Source organism: Siniperca chuatsi, linkage group LG22 (assembly GCF_020085105.1).
Source record: "Siniperca chuatsi isolate FFG_IHB_CAS linkage group LG22, ASM2008510v1, whole genome shotgun sequence".
NCBI classification, from domain to species: domain Eukaryota; kingdom Metazoa; phylum Chordata; class Actinopteri; order Centrarchiformes; family Sinipercidae; genus Siniperca; species Siniperca chuatsi.
Window position 1 is genome coordinate 14,873,762 of NC_058063.1, and position 16,618 is coordinate 14,890,379.

Below are 16,618 nucleotides of genomic sequence, written 5' to 3' on the forward strand. Positions count from 1 at the left end.
ACACACACAGTCTGTGTCCAACACAGATGAACAGCTTCTCTTATTCACTTTACTCATTTCCTGTCTTCTCCTCCTCCAAGTTATTTCCTGGTAGGAGACAAGTGGTATTAAGGGCTTAGAGGAGAGGATGAGTTTGAAACACAAAGAAGTTTCATTCAAAGTTTTTGTTATGACACTTTTGAACCGATTAATGGTTTTGCCTGAAGAGCTTTTCTAATTATAGGACGGCACTCCCACATGACTGCCATGTGACCTCAGTGCATCTCATGTGACACTGAATGTGTGAATCACCATCAGAGGTTATACTGAAGTCAACTCCTCAACACTCATCTTTTAGTCTTGGATTTTAAATTCACTGGATTTTGGTTATTACATGGTTTTAGCCAGCACAATAGTCATAAACAACTCAGTGACTATTCCAGAGGGGATATTTAAGTTAAATGGCATTTCTACACACTACATGTCATGTGGAACAATCACATTTTCTCACAAGATTAAACCCTAAAATCATCGAACATTTGTGTTAAGCACTTTTTAATACAGAAGTATTTGCGACAATAGTCTCTTTGGGGGAAAAAAAGTATAAATCTAAAAGGGTGAAGATGGATTCACACCATGCAACCGTATGCATTTTAAAGTTCAGTGTAAACTCAATTTGGCAATGTTTATATGATTGTCTTTTCCTTCCCCCCCCCATCTGTCTTCAGACACATTCTCCCAGGGCGAACCCAGAGTCCTGGGCCTGGCCATGATCCCCGGTCACCACGTGGTATCCATCGAGGTGGAGATAGACAGTCTGGAAGACACACAAGGATTTGGAGCTAACCATTGATGAAGCCCTGTTTGTTTGGACGACACTCAGCTCTCAGTGTGACTGTCTCTCAGTAAGCCGGCTGTATGGCCTGTGGCTGAGCTCAAACATGAATGGACATCTTCAATGGAGGATTTAATCAGTCACTTCAGCTCTACAGATGCAGATACAGAACTCTTGTGTCAATATTCTGGATTTAGCCATTTCCTCTATGCTTGAAGATGTGTCCATTTGCAGTGACTGCTGTACAATACAGCATGTGCGTAAAGCGTGTGTGCCATGTATGCATGAGGTGTGAAAATTGTGTTTCAGTTCTGTGTACAGTAAATGTCTTTGTTTCATGATGTTTTAAAATAGATTGCTGTATTTGAGACTTTGTGTTTAATTGTATTTGGGCAAAATGTCCTTAAAAATTGTAGGACTCTGGGTCAAATACCCGTGAGGACGAACATCTATCCTGCTTTAACGTCTTGAAACAAACCACTAACAAGCTTGTTAGCTGCAGGGGGAGCTGTTCTGTAGCTGTCCCTTGCATCACTTATTAGTACGCATTACCATGCATCAAGAAATTAGGATAAAATTAGATTGTTTCAGTATTTTAATACATTTGAGCATGTCAGCTGATTCAGTTTGGCAACAGTAAAATTGAAGCCACTAACAGCAGAAAACCCAGAAACAAAACAGTCCCACTCAGTCAATTTAAATACAAAGAGCCTGTCACATTTGGTTCTCACAGTCGAGCAGTAGATATGATTCAAAGATGTTACAGTCACTGTCTCCTTAAGATATTATTGACAGAATAACTAAGTTTGTGCTCAAAAAGTAAAATCGTCAAAAGAACGTCATCTTAGTTTATGGTTAAACTGTTGTGTCTTTCCTGGCAGTAAAACTGGAGCCTCATTTACAAAGTTGCACTTTGATTTTATCTGCAACTTCATGGTTTATTTTTTCAAATTGTGCCTCAGTGCATCCTGTTAATATATTTGGATAAAAATTGCCTGTTTATAAATTACATACAATATGTCGCAGTAGTTCCCTAGACCTGTAACTAACGTACCATGTCAGCTCCTGCTCAGTACAACATTTAAGATGTGAACCTTTCTGTAAGACCTTTGTATAAATGAGGCTCTTAGTTAGCCATTGAAGACACACTTTGTAAAGAGTCTTTGAAAGGCTTTTAAAAAAAAAAAAAAAAACCTACAGTAACATTTCAGGAGTGGAGAAGATGTGGAGTGGTTTTTCAAACAAAGGATAAAAGTGCAAGTTTTCAAAGACATGCTTTGAAATGAGTGAAAAGGGAAAGAGCGAATTTCTAGTACAATTGATTCAGTCATCAATTACTATGGTTTTGTCCAGAATACTTAACTTTTTTTCAGTTGACCATGTTAATTTGTGTTTTAAGCAAGTTTCCATTATAAGTTACATCTATAATGTTTGCAGCTGTATATAAAGTCTGTTAATATTTCCACCCAAATACAGAAGTCACACGTTATTCTGATTAGATAGCTGTAGAAAACAAAAAGGGAATTTAAAAAAATTAAAAACAATCAGAGTGGCATTGATTCAAGATCCATAGGATTTCAAAACTTTAACACCTACAAGTTGCCCTTCAAAGTGTTGATGTCTCACCTACTTACCATTAATGTAGAAGCTCAACAAAATGCCTCCTGATGTCATGTATAAAATCTTGGTTGTCTAGTACAGAGAATGTTTGACATGGTCAAAAATATAGACTGAGATCAGTAAACATGTAATTCCTTTTAAAGAATACTGCGAGCAGAAACCAACACACTGACAGTCCTCCTATGTAATGTCCAAGCAGGAGCTACTGCATTAAAAAAGAGCCCCTTGATAAAGGTTCAAAGAATGGCACAAAGAAAGAAAATGAGTAATAAGAGCAGACACCCCACATCGACCACCTTTCCATCCCTAAGTGTTGACGCAAGACTTCATTTTCTTCAACCACAGCGACAAGTTCATTCAAGAGTAGCCACAGTAAGTTCCTTAGTTTTTGTGGTAAGAAGTCCAGATTTTCTCACTGTACAGCTCAAGCCTCCGCTGTGCACCCAAAGCATTAAAAATCAAAGGTTCAAGTAACCAACAAAACTGTCCAAACTGAAGCACAAGTTCTGAGGAAGACTTCTCCATAAATCCACCACTGATCTTCCCCCAATGTCCCATCCATCGTAAAATGTCCCTATCCCCCCTCGTGTTCGTTAAGCCTTCCTCTCTAGTTTTGGTGGAACTTGAAGTGAAAGCTGCCTCCAGACTGAAAGGGGTCGAAGTGGAAAGGCCAGCCCTGTCCTCCACCTCCACCTTGCTGGTTTTCCGGGTCCAGGGGATCCTCACCTGCATCAAACTTCTGCCTCATTTCTGGCAAGACAATGGGAAGAATGGAGGGACAAATTTAAAACAGCGGAAGCTAAATCATGGCTTAAGATGATGCATATATTGGATTCTGTAAAACAAACAGACCTGAGATAACCTGATAGCAATTTAATAGCATAATGACACTTCAATTCTCTTATAATTATACCGATTCACTGAACAGACAACACTCCATACAGTATGTGTTTTTTCTAACTGATAAACTGTGGAAGAACATTTTCAGTCATTTCCTAGCTTCATACTGTATACACTTTTATCACACAGAACCTGATGGTCAAACAAAGATTATTCATGGCTGAAGAGCCACAGGTTTAATTCTAGCACTAGGAGCAGTGTCCATTAACATCTAGTATTTGGCGCTCAAGTGCTGAGATTTCTGGATTTTATAACTTATTCTTGTAGCCTGTAAAGTATCTGAGTTATGATGATGTACATACATACAGTATATAATAACTAATTTAAAAGAATAGTTTCACATTTGTGGAAATATGTTAATTTGCTTTCTTGCCGCGAGTTAGATGAGAAGATCAATACCACTCTCGTATCTGTGTGTTGAATATGAAGCTAAAACCAGCAGCCAGTTAGCTTAGCTCACCATATTTAAAGCACAGACACAAGAGCGGTATCGATCTTCTCATCTAACTCTTGGCAAGAAAGCGAATGAGCAAATTTCCACAAATGTGTCACTATTCTTTTAAATTAGCAATTAGTAGTGACAGAATGTCATGTAATAATTTGTTAGTTACAGGCTGCCATAAACCGTGCAATGTCAAGTGTGAATGACTTCAACGGAGACCAGAGAACAGACTCACTGAGGCTCCCTAAAAAAAAAAAAAAAATAGACACTAAAGCTGTACTTGCTCATTTGTTGAAAGTCTTTGAATAAGTGTCCGCTAAATTTCTAAAATTACAATGTAATAGCCATCTCAGCTCCTGACCTGGGTCAGTGAGGACCTCTTTAGCTGACGCAATGTCGATAAACTTCTTTTCCGCTTCTTTCTTCTCAGTCTCGGACTGGAAGTTGTCGGGGTGCCACTGCTGTGCCAGCTTCCTGTATGCCTTGATGATCTCTTGCTTATTAGCATTCCTGAGGAAAACAAAGTTTGAGGGAGAGAGAGATGGGTTTAGTGTTTGATGTCAGTCCAGAGGAAGTAAACACAGTTTGTAATAACACTGGTTGGACTGGTTACCTGTTGACACCGAGGATTTTGTAGTAGTCCCTCTTACGTGAGATTTTGAGCAGTTTATGTGCTCGTTCCAGCCCTTCTTTGATATCGATGCTGTCGGCGTCAAACTCTTTCGCCTCTTGGTAGTCTTCCACGGCTGAAGCGAAACAGTTTTAAAAGACGTTTTAAAATAAAAAAAGAAATTACAAAATAAACGTTTGTCTACCACACTTTTGCTGTGATTGTATCTGGACAATACTACATTTTGTATTCAAATAACTTCTTTTTTAAATCCAGGTTTGTTTTCATTTCATAAGACAATGAAATCCCAAATTACATAATTGTGAAGATGGGAGTAGCAAGACAGGCTTGTTTTGGACTTAACAAGTTTTACCTGATTTTATTTTGAAGGGTGAATAATCATAAAAGATTACAATCTATTAATTAATTGTCTGAATCGGTTTTGCTTGATGGTTTTTAGTATTTTTGATAAACCATGGAGAACCTGCTAAAATGGACAAAATACATCTATTTTGTGCGTGCAAATGCAAGATTTTTCTTTATAGTGTTTGTATTCAAAGGAGTTCATTATGACTGCTCTGCTTCCTGTTAAACCATTTTTTTCAAACAGGGCTTATGACTAACAAAGAACAAAATGCAGGCCAGTTTGCTTCAGTGAATTGCCACTGAGAAGGGCGAGACCTATTACCTTTCTCATACTCCTGGTTGAGGATATAAGCCTCGGCTCGGTCTCGGAGTACATTGGCGTTGCGGGGGTCTCTCTGGTGAGCCTCTGAACACACGTCTATCGCCTCCGGAGCCAACTTTATCTAGCATTGGCAAGAAAGAGGGATAATGTGTTGGAAATCTAACTCCAGAGCTTTAAATGTACAGACAAGTGTTCTCTCTTACTTTGACAAAGCAGAAACATATCCTCTCTTTGGCCAGGTTGGTGTAGTACAGGACATTAGGCTCTGTCTTCATCACTGATTCATACTTATCAATGGCTTCCTGATACCTAATTGTATGTAAAGAGAAAATTCAGTAAGGGTAATTAATTAGGTTAGTTAGTTAGGTTTAAGGGCTACTTTTTCAACAAGATATTAAAAGAACGGGGATCACATGCAACATGCAGGTTGTGAATTAGATTTGAATGTGTAAAAAGGTACAGTACATGCCTTTACTCATCAAACCACCAGAGTCCTTTTCTGAGGCTACACATGCATCTGCTAACTTTATTTTTAAGAATCCCAAGTGGCTGATATTTTCTGTTTCAAACAGACAGATTTTTTTATTTAGAAGATTTTTTTGCCTTTATTTGATATTTGATAGGAAGAAAGACAGGAAATATGGGAGCGAGAGAGGGGGGATGACATGTACCGGGACGCTGCGGTAAGGACTCAGTCTTGTGCATGCTCTACCAGGTGAGCTACCGCAGCGCCCTAAACAGATGCATATTTTAAAGCACACATCTTGTAAATATATGTTAGATGTCCTAAGAGGATCATGATTTAGGAGGGGAAAGTGCACCAGAACTACCGACCTCTCCATGTCAATTAGCTCTTCAGCCGAGTCCAGCTGCTTGCTGAGCTTTTTCACCTGCTTGTAGTGGCTGAAACACTCTTTGTCATCCTGGTCCAGCTTCAGACACTCTCGGATGTGACTGCACAGAAACAGACCAATAGATGAAGAATGAAGAGTGAGAAGTACATTTTGACTGCAGCAAAACTGACGTGGTGAAACAGATGCTCTCAAGATGAAAATAATCTTCATTTGCATGACTCATACGCTGACTAAATTAACGTAGTTTGTTTATTCCGGCTCACTTGAGTGACTCGTGGTGTTCTCCGAGGCTGTAGTGCAGCATGCTGAGCTTCAGGAAGGCAGCACGGTTGTCATTGCGTAGCCTCGTGGCTGGTGTCAGATCCTGGATGGCTTTCTGTGGATCTCCCATTCGGATGTAACATTCTGCACGAAGCTCCCGCGATTCCGGATCCCAAGGAGAGATCTGAAGAAAGACGGCAACTTTCATAAAGAGTGAACAGACAGCTCAAAAGCACAACAAGTGACATTAAAATTCCTTTTTTGACAGCTATTCGACATATAATGGTAAATAATCCAATAATAAATAAAATAACAACTGGGAACATAAGATAACAACAGACAAAATGCATGGAAAGGGATTTTTGTTTTGTTTTTTAAGAGCCTTTTAAATGCAATTTTCAGCTTCCAAACTACACCCCACTCCATTCCAAAGCTGACACAGACCTCAATGACTCTCTCTAGCACGGTGATGGTAGTGCTATAGTCCCCTTGGTGGTACGCAGCATGGGCCTCCCTCTGCAGCTCCTCCAGCTCGTTTGCTCTCAGCAGCTGGTCCTGAGCTTCTTCGTGGTCTGGGGAGCGCTGCAGCTAAAAAAGCAGGCGGATTCCTCCTTTAACCACATGCATTACTCTGGCAAACTGCTGTTTCAGGTAAAACAGTAAAAGGATAGAAGCAGTGTTTTTAGGACTTAAACTTACCACTGCTTCAAAGTCCTCCCTGGCCTCCTCTGTATTGCCCTGCTTTAACAGGATATTCCCTCTCTGCAACCTGGCCTGAAAACACAGGAACATAAGAGATGGGATGACAAGAAGAGGAGACGGAAGAGAGTCCCAAGAGACAGAAAGACATATGATGAGCAGAGGGACACAAAATAAGGACTCAATTAACAATTTCCTGGTAGTTTTTCTGGTTGTGATCAGGTGAACTTACAGCCAGGAAGTCAGGCTTGAGTTGAATGGCTCTGGTCAGGTCTGGCAGGGCAGATTTGGATTTTCCCATAGCCAGGAACACTGCAGCTCGCTTGTAGTAGGTCAGGTAATTCTTAGAGTCTCCCTCTGTAAAATATCAAGAACACTAAATTTCTTGTCTGTACTGAAAGACATGATTTTGCAGCAAGTACGGAAGAGGACAGGCATTATTGGAGCAGAGACACAGGCTGAAAATGTCAGCCAGTGGTGAGAGTATAAATGTGTGTCTGCATGTCTGTGTGTGTAACCTTACCCACAGCAGAGTGGTAGTGGGACAAGGCTTCAGCCAGCTGACCAGCAGCCAAAAGTTTGCGGCCCATCTCCAGGTGGTGCTCGATCTCGACATGAGTTGCCCCTAAGACCCCTGTAACATAAAACGGTGCTTGAGCTTTGCTAGAAATATACCACTGACAAAGAGAGGGTGAAAAACTTATAACAGGAGCAGGCCATGTTGTAGCTAAATTTTGTCTTTCTGTCAGGTTTACACTACTTTCACATTATGGTCCTACATCATAAGAATTACAAAATTGTGTTAAGAGAACACAAACGATCAAAGAATTTCACATCAGTTACTCAAAAAACACTGTTTACACCTAGGAAGCCATTTCTTTATCGCTTGCAAATCAGTGAGCAAGGCTGCTTTATGGCAATATTGAATTTGTATATGGTTTTAGGATCAATGTGTCGAAGTACCTCGATTTGTCAGGTATTTAATTGGTTGTTATTATTATTTTTACATTCCTGTCAGTTTCTCAATTTATCTTTAAAACAAGTGCAACTAATCCTCAAATTGAATGTCTTGAATCACTATACATTGATACCAAGATATAACATGGCATACTGTACACCACGATGGAGGATTTTATGTTTGTATGATTAGTTAACTGACAAGAAATTCATCATTTACATTTTGACAATTAATGAATTGTTTAAGTAATTCAACAAGAAAAATGCCAAACATTCTGTTTCTTGCTTTTTTTTTTTTTTATATTATTGTAATTTTAATATATTCGGGTTTTGGACTGTTGATTGGACAAAACAAGCGATCTAGTCTGGAATCTGATGACAGGAAAGGGGATCCCAAGCAAAGCCTGTAATTACTGTAATTCAACAAACTGTTCTTAGCTATTACTACAACTCTTAAACACCTTATAAACCTCTTAAATTTAACTTTTACAACCTAAATAACTTTTATATTAGAGTAACAATTTGGCAGTGACTTTCATTTTTAGCAAGTCTTGGAGGGGCGGGACCTAATGTAACCAAGGTAAGCTAACGTTCCATGGCAGTTTGGGAAACTTTCAACGGCTAGAAACAATAAACAAGCTGGATACGTCTAGAAACGTGTGCACTTGTGTTTGAGAAGGCCTTTAAAACTTGTTTTTGAATGTAAAGCCAGCCTTACCGTCCAGCTGGATGTCCAAGATGACACACAGCAGTGACAGGGAGCACAGGACCCCGCTGAGTCCTGTCCGCCGACACGAATCCATCACTGAATTTCTTCACACTTTCACACCGGAACCAGCAAACTTAACGGCTCTGCTTTCACGTCGAGTGAAAATACCGATTTGTTTCATTGAAATGGTGATATTCTTTATTAAATCTTCATTGTTTCCCACTGCCGGAGCGCAGGAGCAGCTACGACGGTATATTTACGGTCCCGGTCTGACAGTATTCCGTGTGGAAATGAGGCACGCAGCTAAAAGGTTCCCCCCAAAATAATAACGATTTAACAGCACATTCCCACCTTAACGGGAACTCAATGGGCTTCACTTGAACTTAAAACACCTTCATGTAACTTGACGATGGATAAGTTGAACAGCTGACGGATTGTACACTTTGTACACGAAACCTTTCTGCCTCTGGTATCGGCGTCCCCTCCCTTTCTGCCCTACATTTCCGTGGTTGGTCCACACGCCGCACATCCTTGTTCGTCTAGAAACGTGGGCTGCTCTCATTGGAGAGACTATTTTAACACTGATGGCACTCCCCTTGTCCCTGCATGGGTCAGGCAGGCGGCAAATGCTGTAACCGCAACCAAGGGTCGTCACAGTGCATTATGATAACTTATTACAGTGTGTTTAATGTAATTAACTAGATCAAGTAGAACAGGTTGCATTTGTTCATTCTGCATCTTTACTGAAGGGAAACTGAAAGGTAACTTTATCAATGTGGGCTGCCAAATAAAAAACTCAATTCATCACCTAAGTTTTATTCAGTAGTGAGCGTTTTTAAAAAATATATTATTGTCTCATAATAATATGTCATAATCAAGTGTCAGTTCTATCAAATCTTTTTGATTCAATATCTCCAGTGCTGCAGCTCAGATTTTGGAACATTAAAATTTTTGGTGTACAATATAGGTACGTAATTCTGGAGGAGAATCTCAAATCCCTTTTAATTTAAACATGTATAGAGATATTTTTTAACTTTAAGATATTTTGTCTAAAACATAGAATCTGGTGTTGTATGAAACACCTTAAGTTTTCTCCTTAAAGGTCAAGCGTGTAACATTTAGGAGGAGCTATTGGCAGAAATGGAATATAATATTTATAATATGTTTTTTTTTAGTGTATAATCACCTGAAAATAAGAATCATTATTTTTCTGTTACCTTAGAATAAGCCATTTTTATCTACATAGGGAGCGGGTCCCCTTCCAAGGGGGTCGCCATGTTGCGCTGCCATGTTTCTACGGTAGCCCAGAAAGGACAAACCAAACACTGATTCTAAATAGGGCTGTTCGCATTTTTTGCGGCCACCGTTGTTTCTCCTACACGCTTGGAAGGGGAGGGTGATGCGAGCGGTATTCAAATGGTTGCAAACTGCAATTTCACCACTAGATGACACTAAATCCTATACACTGGACCTTTAAGTGTAACACTTAAGTCTTAATTCCTCCTTAGCTAGTGTTGCACAGAATCCCTGACAAGTTTTCCTTAGTTAAGAGAAAAACGTTAAGCCATTTACTGCATTGAAAGATATTGTACAACAGTAAAATTCTACAGTTTCCACGGAGACCGTTTGCTTGCTTGCACTGGTCTTGTGATACCTGTTATTGTCTCACAAATTTGGCTTATAGATAGTAAAGAAAATGGCAGAAGAAAAGACAAGAAAACCAAATGGTCAAAGGAGGAAAGGATTATACCTTTGGAGGAAGTTTGACCCCCAAACAGAGCAAACAGAAAATCACCAATGTGGGAGGAAATCTCTGTACAGAAGTTGTTCAAATTAAAGATAACTTCTTCTAATGAGTTATTTATTTATTGTTGATTTCATTACACATTAAAGTATTTAAGCTATAGATATAAACTAGACAGTAACTTTAGGTGTCATTATAGCCTAGCTAGCTAACATGAAGCAGGCTTAATGAAATAACTATGGTTATTGCTATGGTCTTTTGTGGAACGGTTTGACTGACTTTAAGGGATTCCTCAAGTATAAGACCAAGATAAATAGAAAACCTTAAAGACTTAAGTGAGCATTTTAAGATAACCTTAAGGAGAAGACTTAAAGGTGTTTTGTGCAACTGATTTTATTTTAAGGAAACCTTAACTCGGACTTTAAGGAAAATCTTAATGTAATGTGTTTTGTGCAACCAGCCCGCAGCCTTTTAAAAACCCAACTTGACGAATGTAAACCCGTCTCCGTGTCATTATATTCCCCAAAATCGCAGAAATATTAATGAGGCATGACCTCAGTGTTGCTAAAAATTATTATGACTTACTATCTTATAGTTATGTGAAATGTTCTCATATATATGACACAGTAACACTTAATTATAAAGCAGAACATAGTGTAATATATATTGTATACATACAGAAAAACAAAACCCTACTTCTGTAGCAAATTTAAATTGTAAAAATTAGTAATTTGATGGAAATATAACATTTGAGACATATGAAGTGATCACTGAATAGTCTGAATAATATGCTGGTGCCTACATAATTTGTAATTCCCCATCATTTGTATTGAATAGTGTATTGTTTCGTTTTAAAATGTATTTTCACGTGCAGTATTTTACTCAAATAATTAATAATAACTTAATAATATAATAATAATAATAACAATAATAATAATAATAATAATAACATTGCTATTGTTTGTAAAAAAATAGTACAATCATAATTTTATTGACTACAGGAATACAAAGTCAAGCCGAAATGTTTAGCATAACACATTTTATTGTGTGCAATCGTACAAAACAAAAAACCATCAAACTGAAGATAACTTGTCCTCCACCCTCTTTCACAGGTACTATCTATAAAACTGTACAAAACAACACACACACAAATATCTGGATTATCACAGTTTTGACCTTCCCTTTACAAACGTCTAGAAGTGTATATGCAGATCATCAAATGATTGGATTCCTTTGAAAATAAGTGGCTACATATATTTGTGCTAATATCATCAGGGAAACATAAATAGAATCATTGCAAGCATACACTTTTCATGCGGTGATAAGTAGCTTGAAGTAACTACTTCAGTGCTATCATTTTAATGCTATAATTTGTACAGAATACACACTTGATATTGTGATATATACAGGTTAGTGGTGCTATGTTACTTCCATCAGTGAACATTTGATGGATCTTTTCCACATAGTCTTGGTCAAAAAGCTCCATCTGAACACTAGGACATGTTACATGCATCAACAAAAACTGAGGTGATAAAAGTTTACCCCAGGCATTTGTAAGAGATTTTTTATTTATTTAGTTTTTTCTCAAACGTAAGCATTTCTGCCGTAAGTACTATTGGCCACGCTTCTGGTTGGTGCAGCTCCAGAATATACTGTTCCCCTGGTTTGATAAGGCAAAGGGCTGCAAAACAAGATGGTTAAACAAGAACATCAGTCACTGTGGTTGGATGTGTCCTCAAATCAACAATCAACAATCTACACCTGTGCTTTTCCTACTGTGACATGTCAAAATGTCTTCAGTGAAGAAGGCCTATTCCACGATGAAATTATACAAAGGATATGTTGAAAATTTGTGCAGTCTATATATAGTTGTTTTCAGCATTAGTCTCAGCCGTGTGTACTTGCAGCCGTGTCTTTTTTTTTTAACCTACCACTGGGAGACGCCAAACTCAACTTTCAAATCCTACAAATAGTGGCTTTAACCAGTCTGACGCCTTGTCAGGCTTTTCTCACTCCAAACACATCCACCACCAGGTGTCCCTTCTGTGGCAACATATGAGACAGGTAATCTGACTGGGTTAGGGGATCATGACTAATCAATTACCACCACTTTTGATTTATATTCCACTTCACCCAACCCTATTGGTGGGTGCACTTTTTTACAATCTCATTCATCTTGCATAATGACACTTAATGGAGGTATTTTGCACCATTAAAGTAGAGCCCAAATAAAACTTCTATGTCAGAAACAAGGGCACTTAGTTGGGTAGGCACTACCAACAAGCTCAGGTGATAATGTCCAATGACAGCTCCTGTTACATCCCACAGGTGAATTAATAAAGTTTTGCCACAATAAGGTGCCAGAGTGCCATTAATTTCTTTCGAAACAATTTTCAAGGTTCTTTGGGTCCTTGACACCAAAACATTCATTACGTGTTCAATATGTGCATGTAAATTATAAAAGATTTGGAAAGCGTCAAAATAAATGGTGAGCCATAATAAAAATAAATTAAAATAATTTAATTTCCCTTGTCTAAACTGTATTGGTTAATTCTTTTATTAATTTATTTATGCATGTTGCTCTTTTTTTTTGCTTTTTAAAACTGGATGCTGATTTTTAAAGTCAGCTATCTATTTAGACATGAATTATTCTAGCTTGAAATTATTTATTTATTCATTGTTTTATTTAATTATTTGTAATTTCATACATATACATTCATACCGTATGTCAATTCTTTTATTAATTCATCTCTTTAACCTTAGATATTAGTTTTTTTTTCATTTCACTACCTTACATTTAAAAATGACTTTCACATGTTTACATCTAGTGTATGGAGGAACTAGAGAGTGATGCAAATGGTTGTAAAGCCATTAATTAACAGTAAATCCATCAATAAATGAATGAATGTTATATTTTGGCAGCCAGAGAGGGATAAAACAGTTAGAATTGAACTCACTATTTTTCCTCTGTGCCCATTTTGCAGGAGCAGGTGAGACAGGCTCCTCCGGCGATGGCGAGCACAGCGGAGCACCAGCCGATGTAAAGTCCTTCTCCTATTTCATACCTGCGGTGACACACAGCAGAGTTTCAGTCAACCAACACTTGTGTGAGTGAGGCCTTTATGGACCCCACCCCCACTATCTTACCTTATCCCAGGATAGAAAGGGTCAAAGAATTCCTGAGTGATGTTGAAGGCGTACCAGGACACTGCAACCATTGTGCACACACCTTTTGATAGAAAAAGAACAATTAAATACTCTTTGATCATTGAGAAAGCAGCAGGGAAGCTGCCATATAGTTACACAGAGGTCCAAAGTCTTGCAGAAAACCAGGAGGAAATGATTGATTGAGGATTGATTAGAATGTGCAATAAAACATAATTTATTAGCATTTAGGAGAAGTTACTTTATCTTTTTTAGGGTAATGTTTTAGGAGGTCATCACTGTTCAGACTGGTCAGAAAGACTTGCTCACTGTTTACCCTCTCCTAAAATACACTTTTTTAATGCATTTTTCTTGTTTGTTACCTTGAAGTATGAAAAGGACTCCAGCCGTGCCAGCAATCCTCCCTTTGAGCACATAGTTTTCCCCTCCAGCTTTCGAACACTGCACTCCTATCAGGGCCCCCAACAGCCCAAGGGTGCCCAACACTATGGATGTGATCATCAATGCACGAGACGCTTGGATGTAACCTGAACACAGTGTGGAAAAAAGACCAGTTCTTTTACCATCTTTTACTTGTCATCTGCCTTGAAAGGGGTCATGAGATTATGGCCAGTTTGTAAGATTTGATGTTGGTTTGTAAACATGTCTTGTTATGAACATTTAAAGCTCAACAGAGCAAAAGTTCAGGGTGTCCAAGGACCCATAAAATCTTAATCCATAAATTGTCCTTTAAAAGGCACTTTTTATTGCATACTAATTTTTTCATTAAAAAGCAGCAGTGTTTCATTTAATATAACTTTTTTTAAGTTAAAATGATCTTTAATTGATGTTTTGTGGTCCAAAAACTTAAATTGTATAATTAAAAGTATAGTATAATACTTTTACTATAAGTATAATTTGTTGCAATTAGATGATAGATTTTTTGGTCAACATACCATTCAAAGCAAGCAGCGACGGGAACTCCCTGCAGTTATGTACCCCGGTCGAATCCGTCGCACATGACATCCACAAGTTTTCATAGATGGTGGAAGTGGTGATGACGCTCCCGTCGACGGTGGACGTCCTCCAGTAACGGTTTGGTAGGGCGACCCCCACCATCACCCAAGCAATGAACCCCAGCACCAAAGCCACTACTTCCACAACAGGATCCATGACCCCTCCTCGGCCCAGCAGTCAACCAAAAGTATATCCAGATCTCAGATTTTTAAATCAATAAAACTTGTTATGTAAAAACCAGAACATCTGATTTGGGCGTGATAGAAATTGAATGAGTGTCTGAGAGTGTGGTGTGTCTTGTCTGCCACTGTGCTCTCTGACAATGTGTCCAGCTCAACAAATATGTATAATGATTTATATGACTTGCTTTCTCTCCTCCCCCTCCACTCACAGACACCCCTGAAAGTGAACAGGTGTTTATCGGCTCACTCTCAGGGTCCAACGGTCATCTGTCTCTCCTAATGACACTGCACTGTGTATGTTTAAAAGACCTGGCACCTTGTTAGTTTTATTGTTTTGGTTTCTCAAGACCACAAGACACACAGGTCACTATTACTGAGCGTCACACCCACCATTTTATAACATTTTGGAAAGGTATCAACATGTAATTGGTGTAATTCAAGGCGCAAAGGCAAAAGACAAAGGTTACACAGGTCATCTTGTAGTTTTTGTGTTTCTGTGTCTTCATTAATAATCCTCTTGATAGTTACTGAGTCAGCGTTGCCAAATCCAGGGCACGCTGAGTCCACCACACTGATAATATTCAATCTTAACCTGCATTTCAGCCCTCAGCTCACCATATAGAGGTCAGGAGATTAGTAAACCAGCAAACTCATTTGGTATAACGGTCAAGAATGAGGTTACAGAAATAGACACACAGTTAAACCATCAATAAACCAGGTCTAAGCTGTTCATCTGTTTTCTGGAAGGAAGTGAGAGGTGACGTGTTTGTAATATGTAATCAAAATCTATTTTTAACATTTTGAAAGAGGTGAGGGCAATTACTCAATAGAATAGTGTTACATTTTATAGATTAAAAAGTGAATACAAGATGTACAAATGACAAACAATTCTGTTTACCAGCTTTAAATTCTTTTATATGTTTTGGTCTTGGACCACGTTTTTCCATGATAACAATAAAGGATAGAGGAAGAACCCTAATCACATTGGTGATCCCTCAAGTTTTCCTCTAGCGCCACCATGAGGTTAATATTTGTGTTTTTTAGTGGAATATCTCAACAAGATGGATTGTTGGTTCACACATAAATGTTCCCCTCAGGATGAATTGTAATAACTTTTGTGATCCCTTAACTTTACATCTAGTGTCATTGGGCCAAAATCTAGATTTGCCCAATACTTTGGTTTATGACCAAATACCTGCATAATTAATGACATACCCATCAGCTTCAGCTGTACTTTGTGTTTAGTGCTAATTAGCAAATGTTAGCATGCTAACATGCTAAACTAAGATGGGGAACATGGTAAACATTATACCTGCTTAACATGTTTATATTGTCATTGTGAGCATGTTAGCATGATGACATTAGCATCTAGCGCAAAACAATCCAGCTCCTTATTTCGATATTACCAAGTGAGATGTTTCACAGGTTCTACAATTGAAAGTGTTTGAATCAAGTATGCTATAAGTCCATCTTGTAAATGAATCAATTCCAGGAATAATGCATGTATTAACATCATGGACACTGTGAGAGTAACAGGGGTCATATTTTGGTCCTCACTTGGACCATTTGGTTATCTCACTTCGGCCATGGTCACAAATACTTATGCAATATACGTTAAAAAATAAGGTATTATTTTGAGGGGCAACCTTCGTTTTATCATCTGATTAATAAGACAAATGCAGAAATTCAAACCACAGATAAATCTAAACTCATTGGCCTACCTCATCTACTCCACCTCCACTTGAGCTTCTCAATGAAAATGAAAAATGGATCCTACCCCATCATAAATGTCTCATTTTATGGCGGCACTGTGTGCAAAGCCCGTTTTTTTTTTTTTTTTTTTTTTTTATAGCTCACAGTGTTGGTTGCTAATGAGTTTGTGTTATTTGATCGCCTATGTCTCAATGGCTTCTCTGTGAAAACAATGTGTATGTGATTTTTTTAAGAGATACACATAGAAAGAAGCCTATAACTTTT

General features: G+C 38.3%; 3 protein-coding genes across 3 annotated transcripts in view; 1 reads left to right on the forward strand and 2 right to left on the reverse strand.

Moving 5' to 3' along the window:
• Positions 1-1,182, forward strand: part of naa38 (N-alpha-acetyltransferase 38, NatC auxiliary subunit) — a 3,115-nt gene extending 1,933 nt beyond the window's left edge. Inside the window, exon 3 of the mRNA XM_044184984.1 lies at positions 708-1,182. Within this exon, the coding sequence (XP_044040919.1) occupies positions 708-832 (125 nt within the window). The 3' untranslated portion in view covers positions 833-1,182. The remainder of the gene's footprint in view (positions 1-707) is intronic.
• Positions 1,183-1,391: 209 nt separating this feature from the next.
• dnajc3b (DnaJ (Hsp40) homolog, subfamily C, member 3b) lies at positions 1,392-9,083 on the reverse strand. The gene is made up of 12 exons (XM_044184981.1): positions 8,564-9,083; positions 7,412-7,522; positions 7,121-7,245; positions 6,889-6,963; positions 6,634-6,777; positions 6,192-6,373; positions 5,909-6,028; positions 5,278-5,383; positions 5,075-5,195; positions 4,390-4,522; positions 4,138-4,286; positions 1,392-3,184 (listed from the first exon to the last, which is right to left on the reverse strand). The coding sequence occupies exons 1-12, from the start codon at positions 8,646-8,648 to the stop codon at positions 3,042-3,044; spliced, it is 1,494 nt and encodes a 497-aa protein (XP_044040916.1). The 5' UTR covers positions 8,649-9,083; the 3' UTR covers positions 1,392-3,041.
• Positions 9,084-11,320: 2,237 nt separating this feature from the next.
• On the reverse strand, positions 11,321-14,842 carry cldn15a (claudin 15a). The gene is made up of 5 exons (XM_044184870.1): positions 14,399-14,842; positions 13,826-13,990; positions 13,446-13,527; positions 13,256-13,363; positions 11,321-11,979 (listed from the first exon to the last, which is right to left on the reverse strand). The coding sequence occupies exons 1-5, from the start codon at positions 14,613-14,615 to the stop codon at positions 11,883-11,885; spliced, it is 669 nt and encodes a 222-aa protein (XP_044040805.1). The 5' UTR covers positions 14,616-14,842; the 3' UTR covers positions 11,321-11,882.
• Positions 14,843-16,618: the final 1,776 nt, after the last annotated feature.

Coding starts and splice junctions, on each gene's coding strand:
- dnajc3b (XM_044184981.1), bottom strand. CDS start 8,648: ATGGATTCGTGTCGGCGGACAGGACTCAGCGGGGTCCTGTGCTCCCTG. Junction 6,778..6,888: donor GGGAGGACTTTGAAGCAGTG/GTAAGTTTAAGT, acceptor CTGCTTTTTTAG/CTGCAGCGCTCCCCAGACCA. Junction 6,029..6,191: donor GAACACCACGAGTCACTCAA/GTGAGCCGGAAT, acceptor GTTTCTGTGCAG/TCACATCCGAGAGTGTCTGA.
- cldn15a (XM_044184870.1), bottom strand. CDS start 14,615: ATGGATCCTGTTGTGGAAGTAGTGGCTTTGGTGCTGGGGTTCATTGCT. Junction 13,528..13,825: donor AGTCCTTTTCATACTTCAAG/GTAACAAACAAG, acceptor TTCTATCAAAAG/GTGTGTGCACAATGGTTGCA. Junction 11,980..13,255: donor ATGGGCACAGAGGAAAAATA/GTGAGTTCAATT, acceptor CTTGTTTTGCAG/CCCTTTGCCTTATCAAACCA.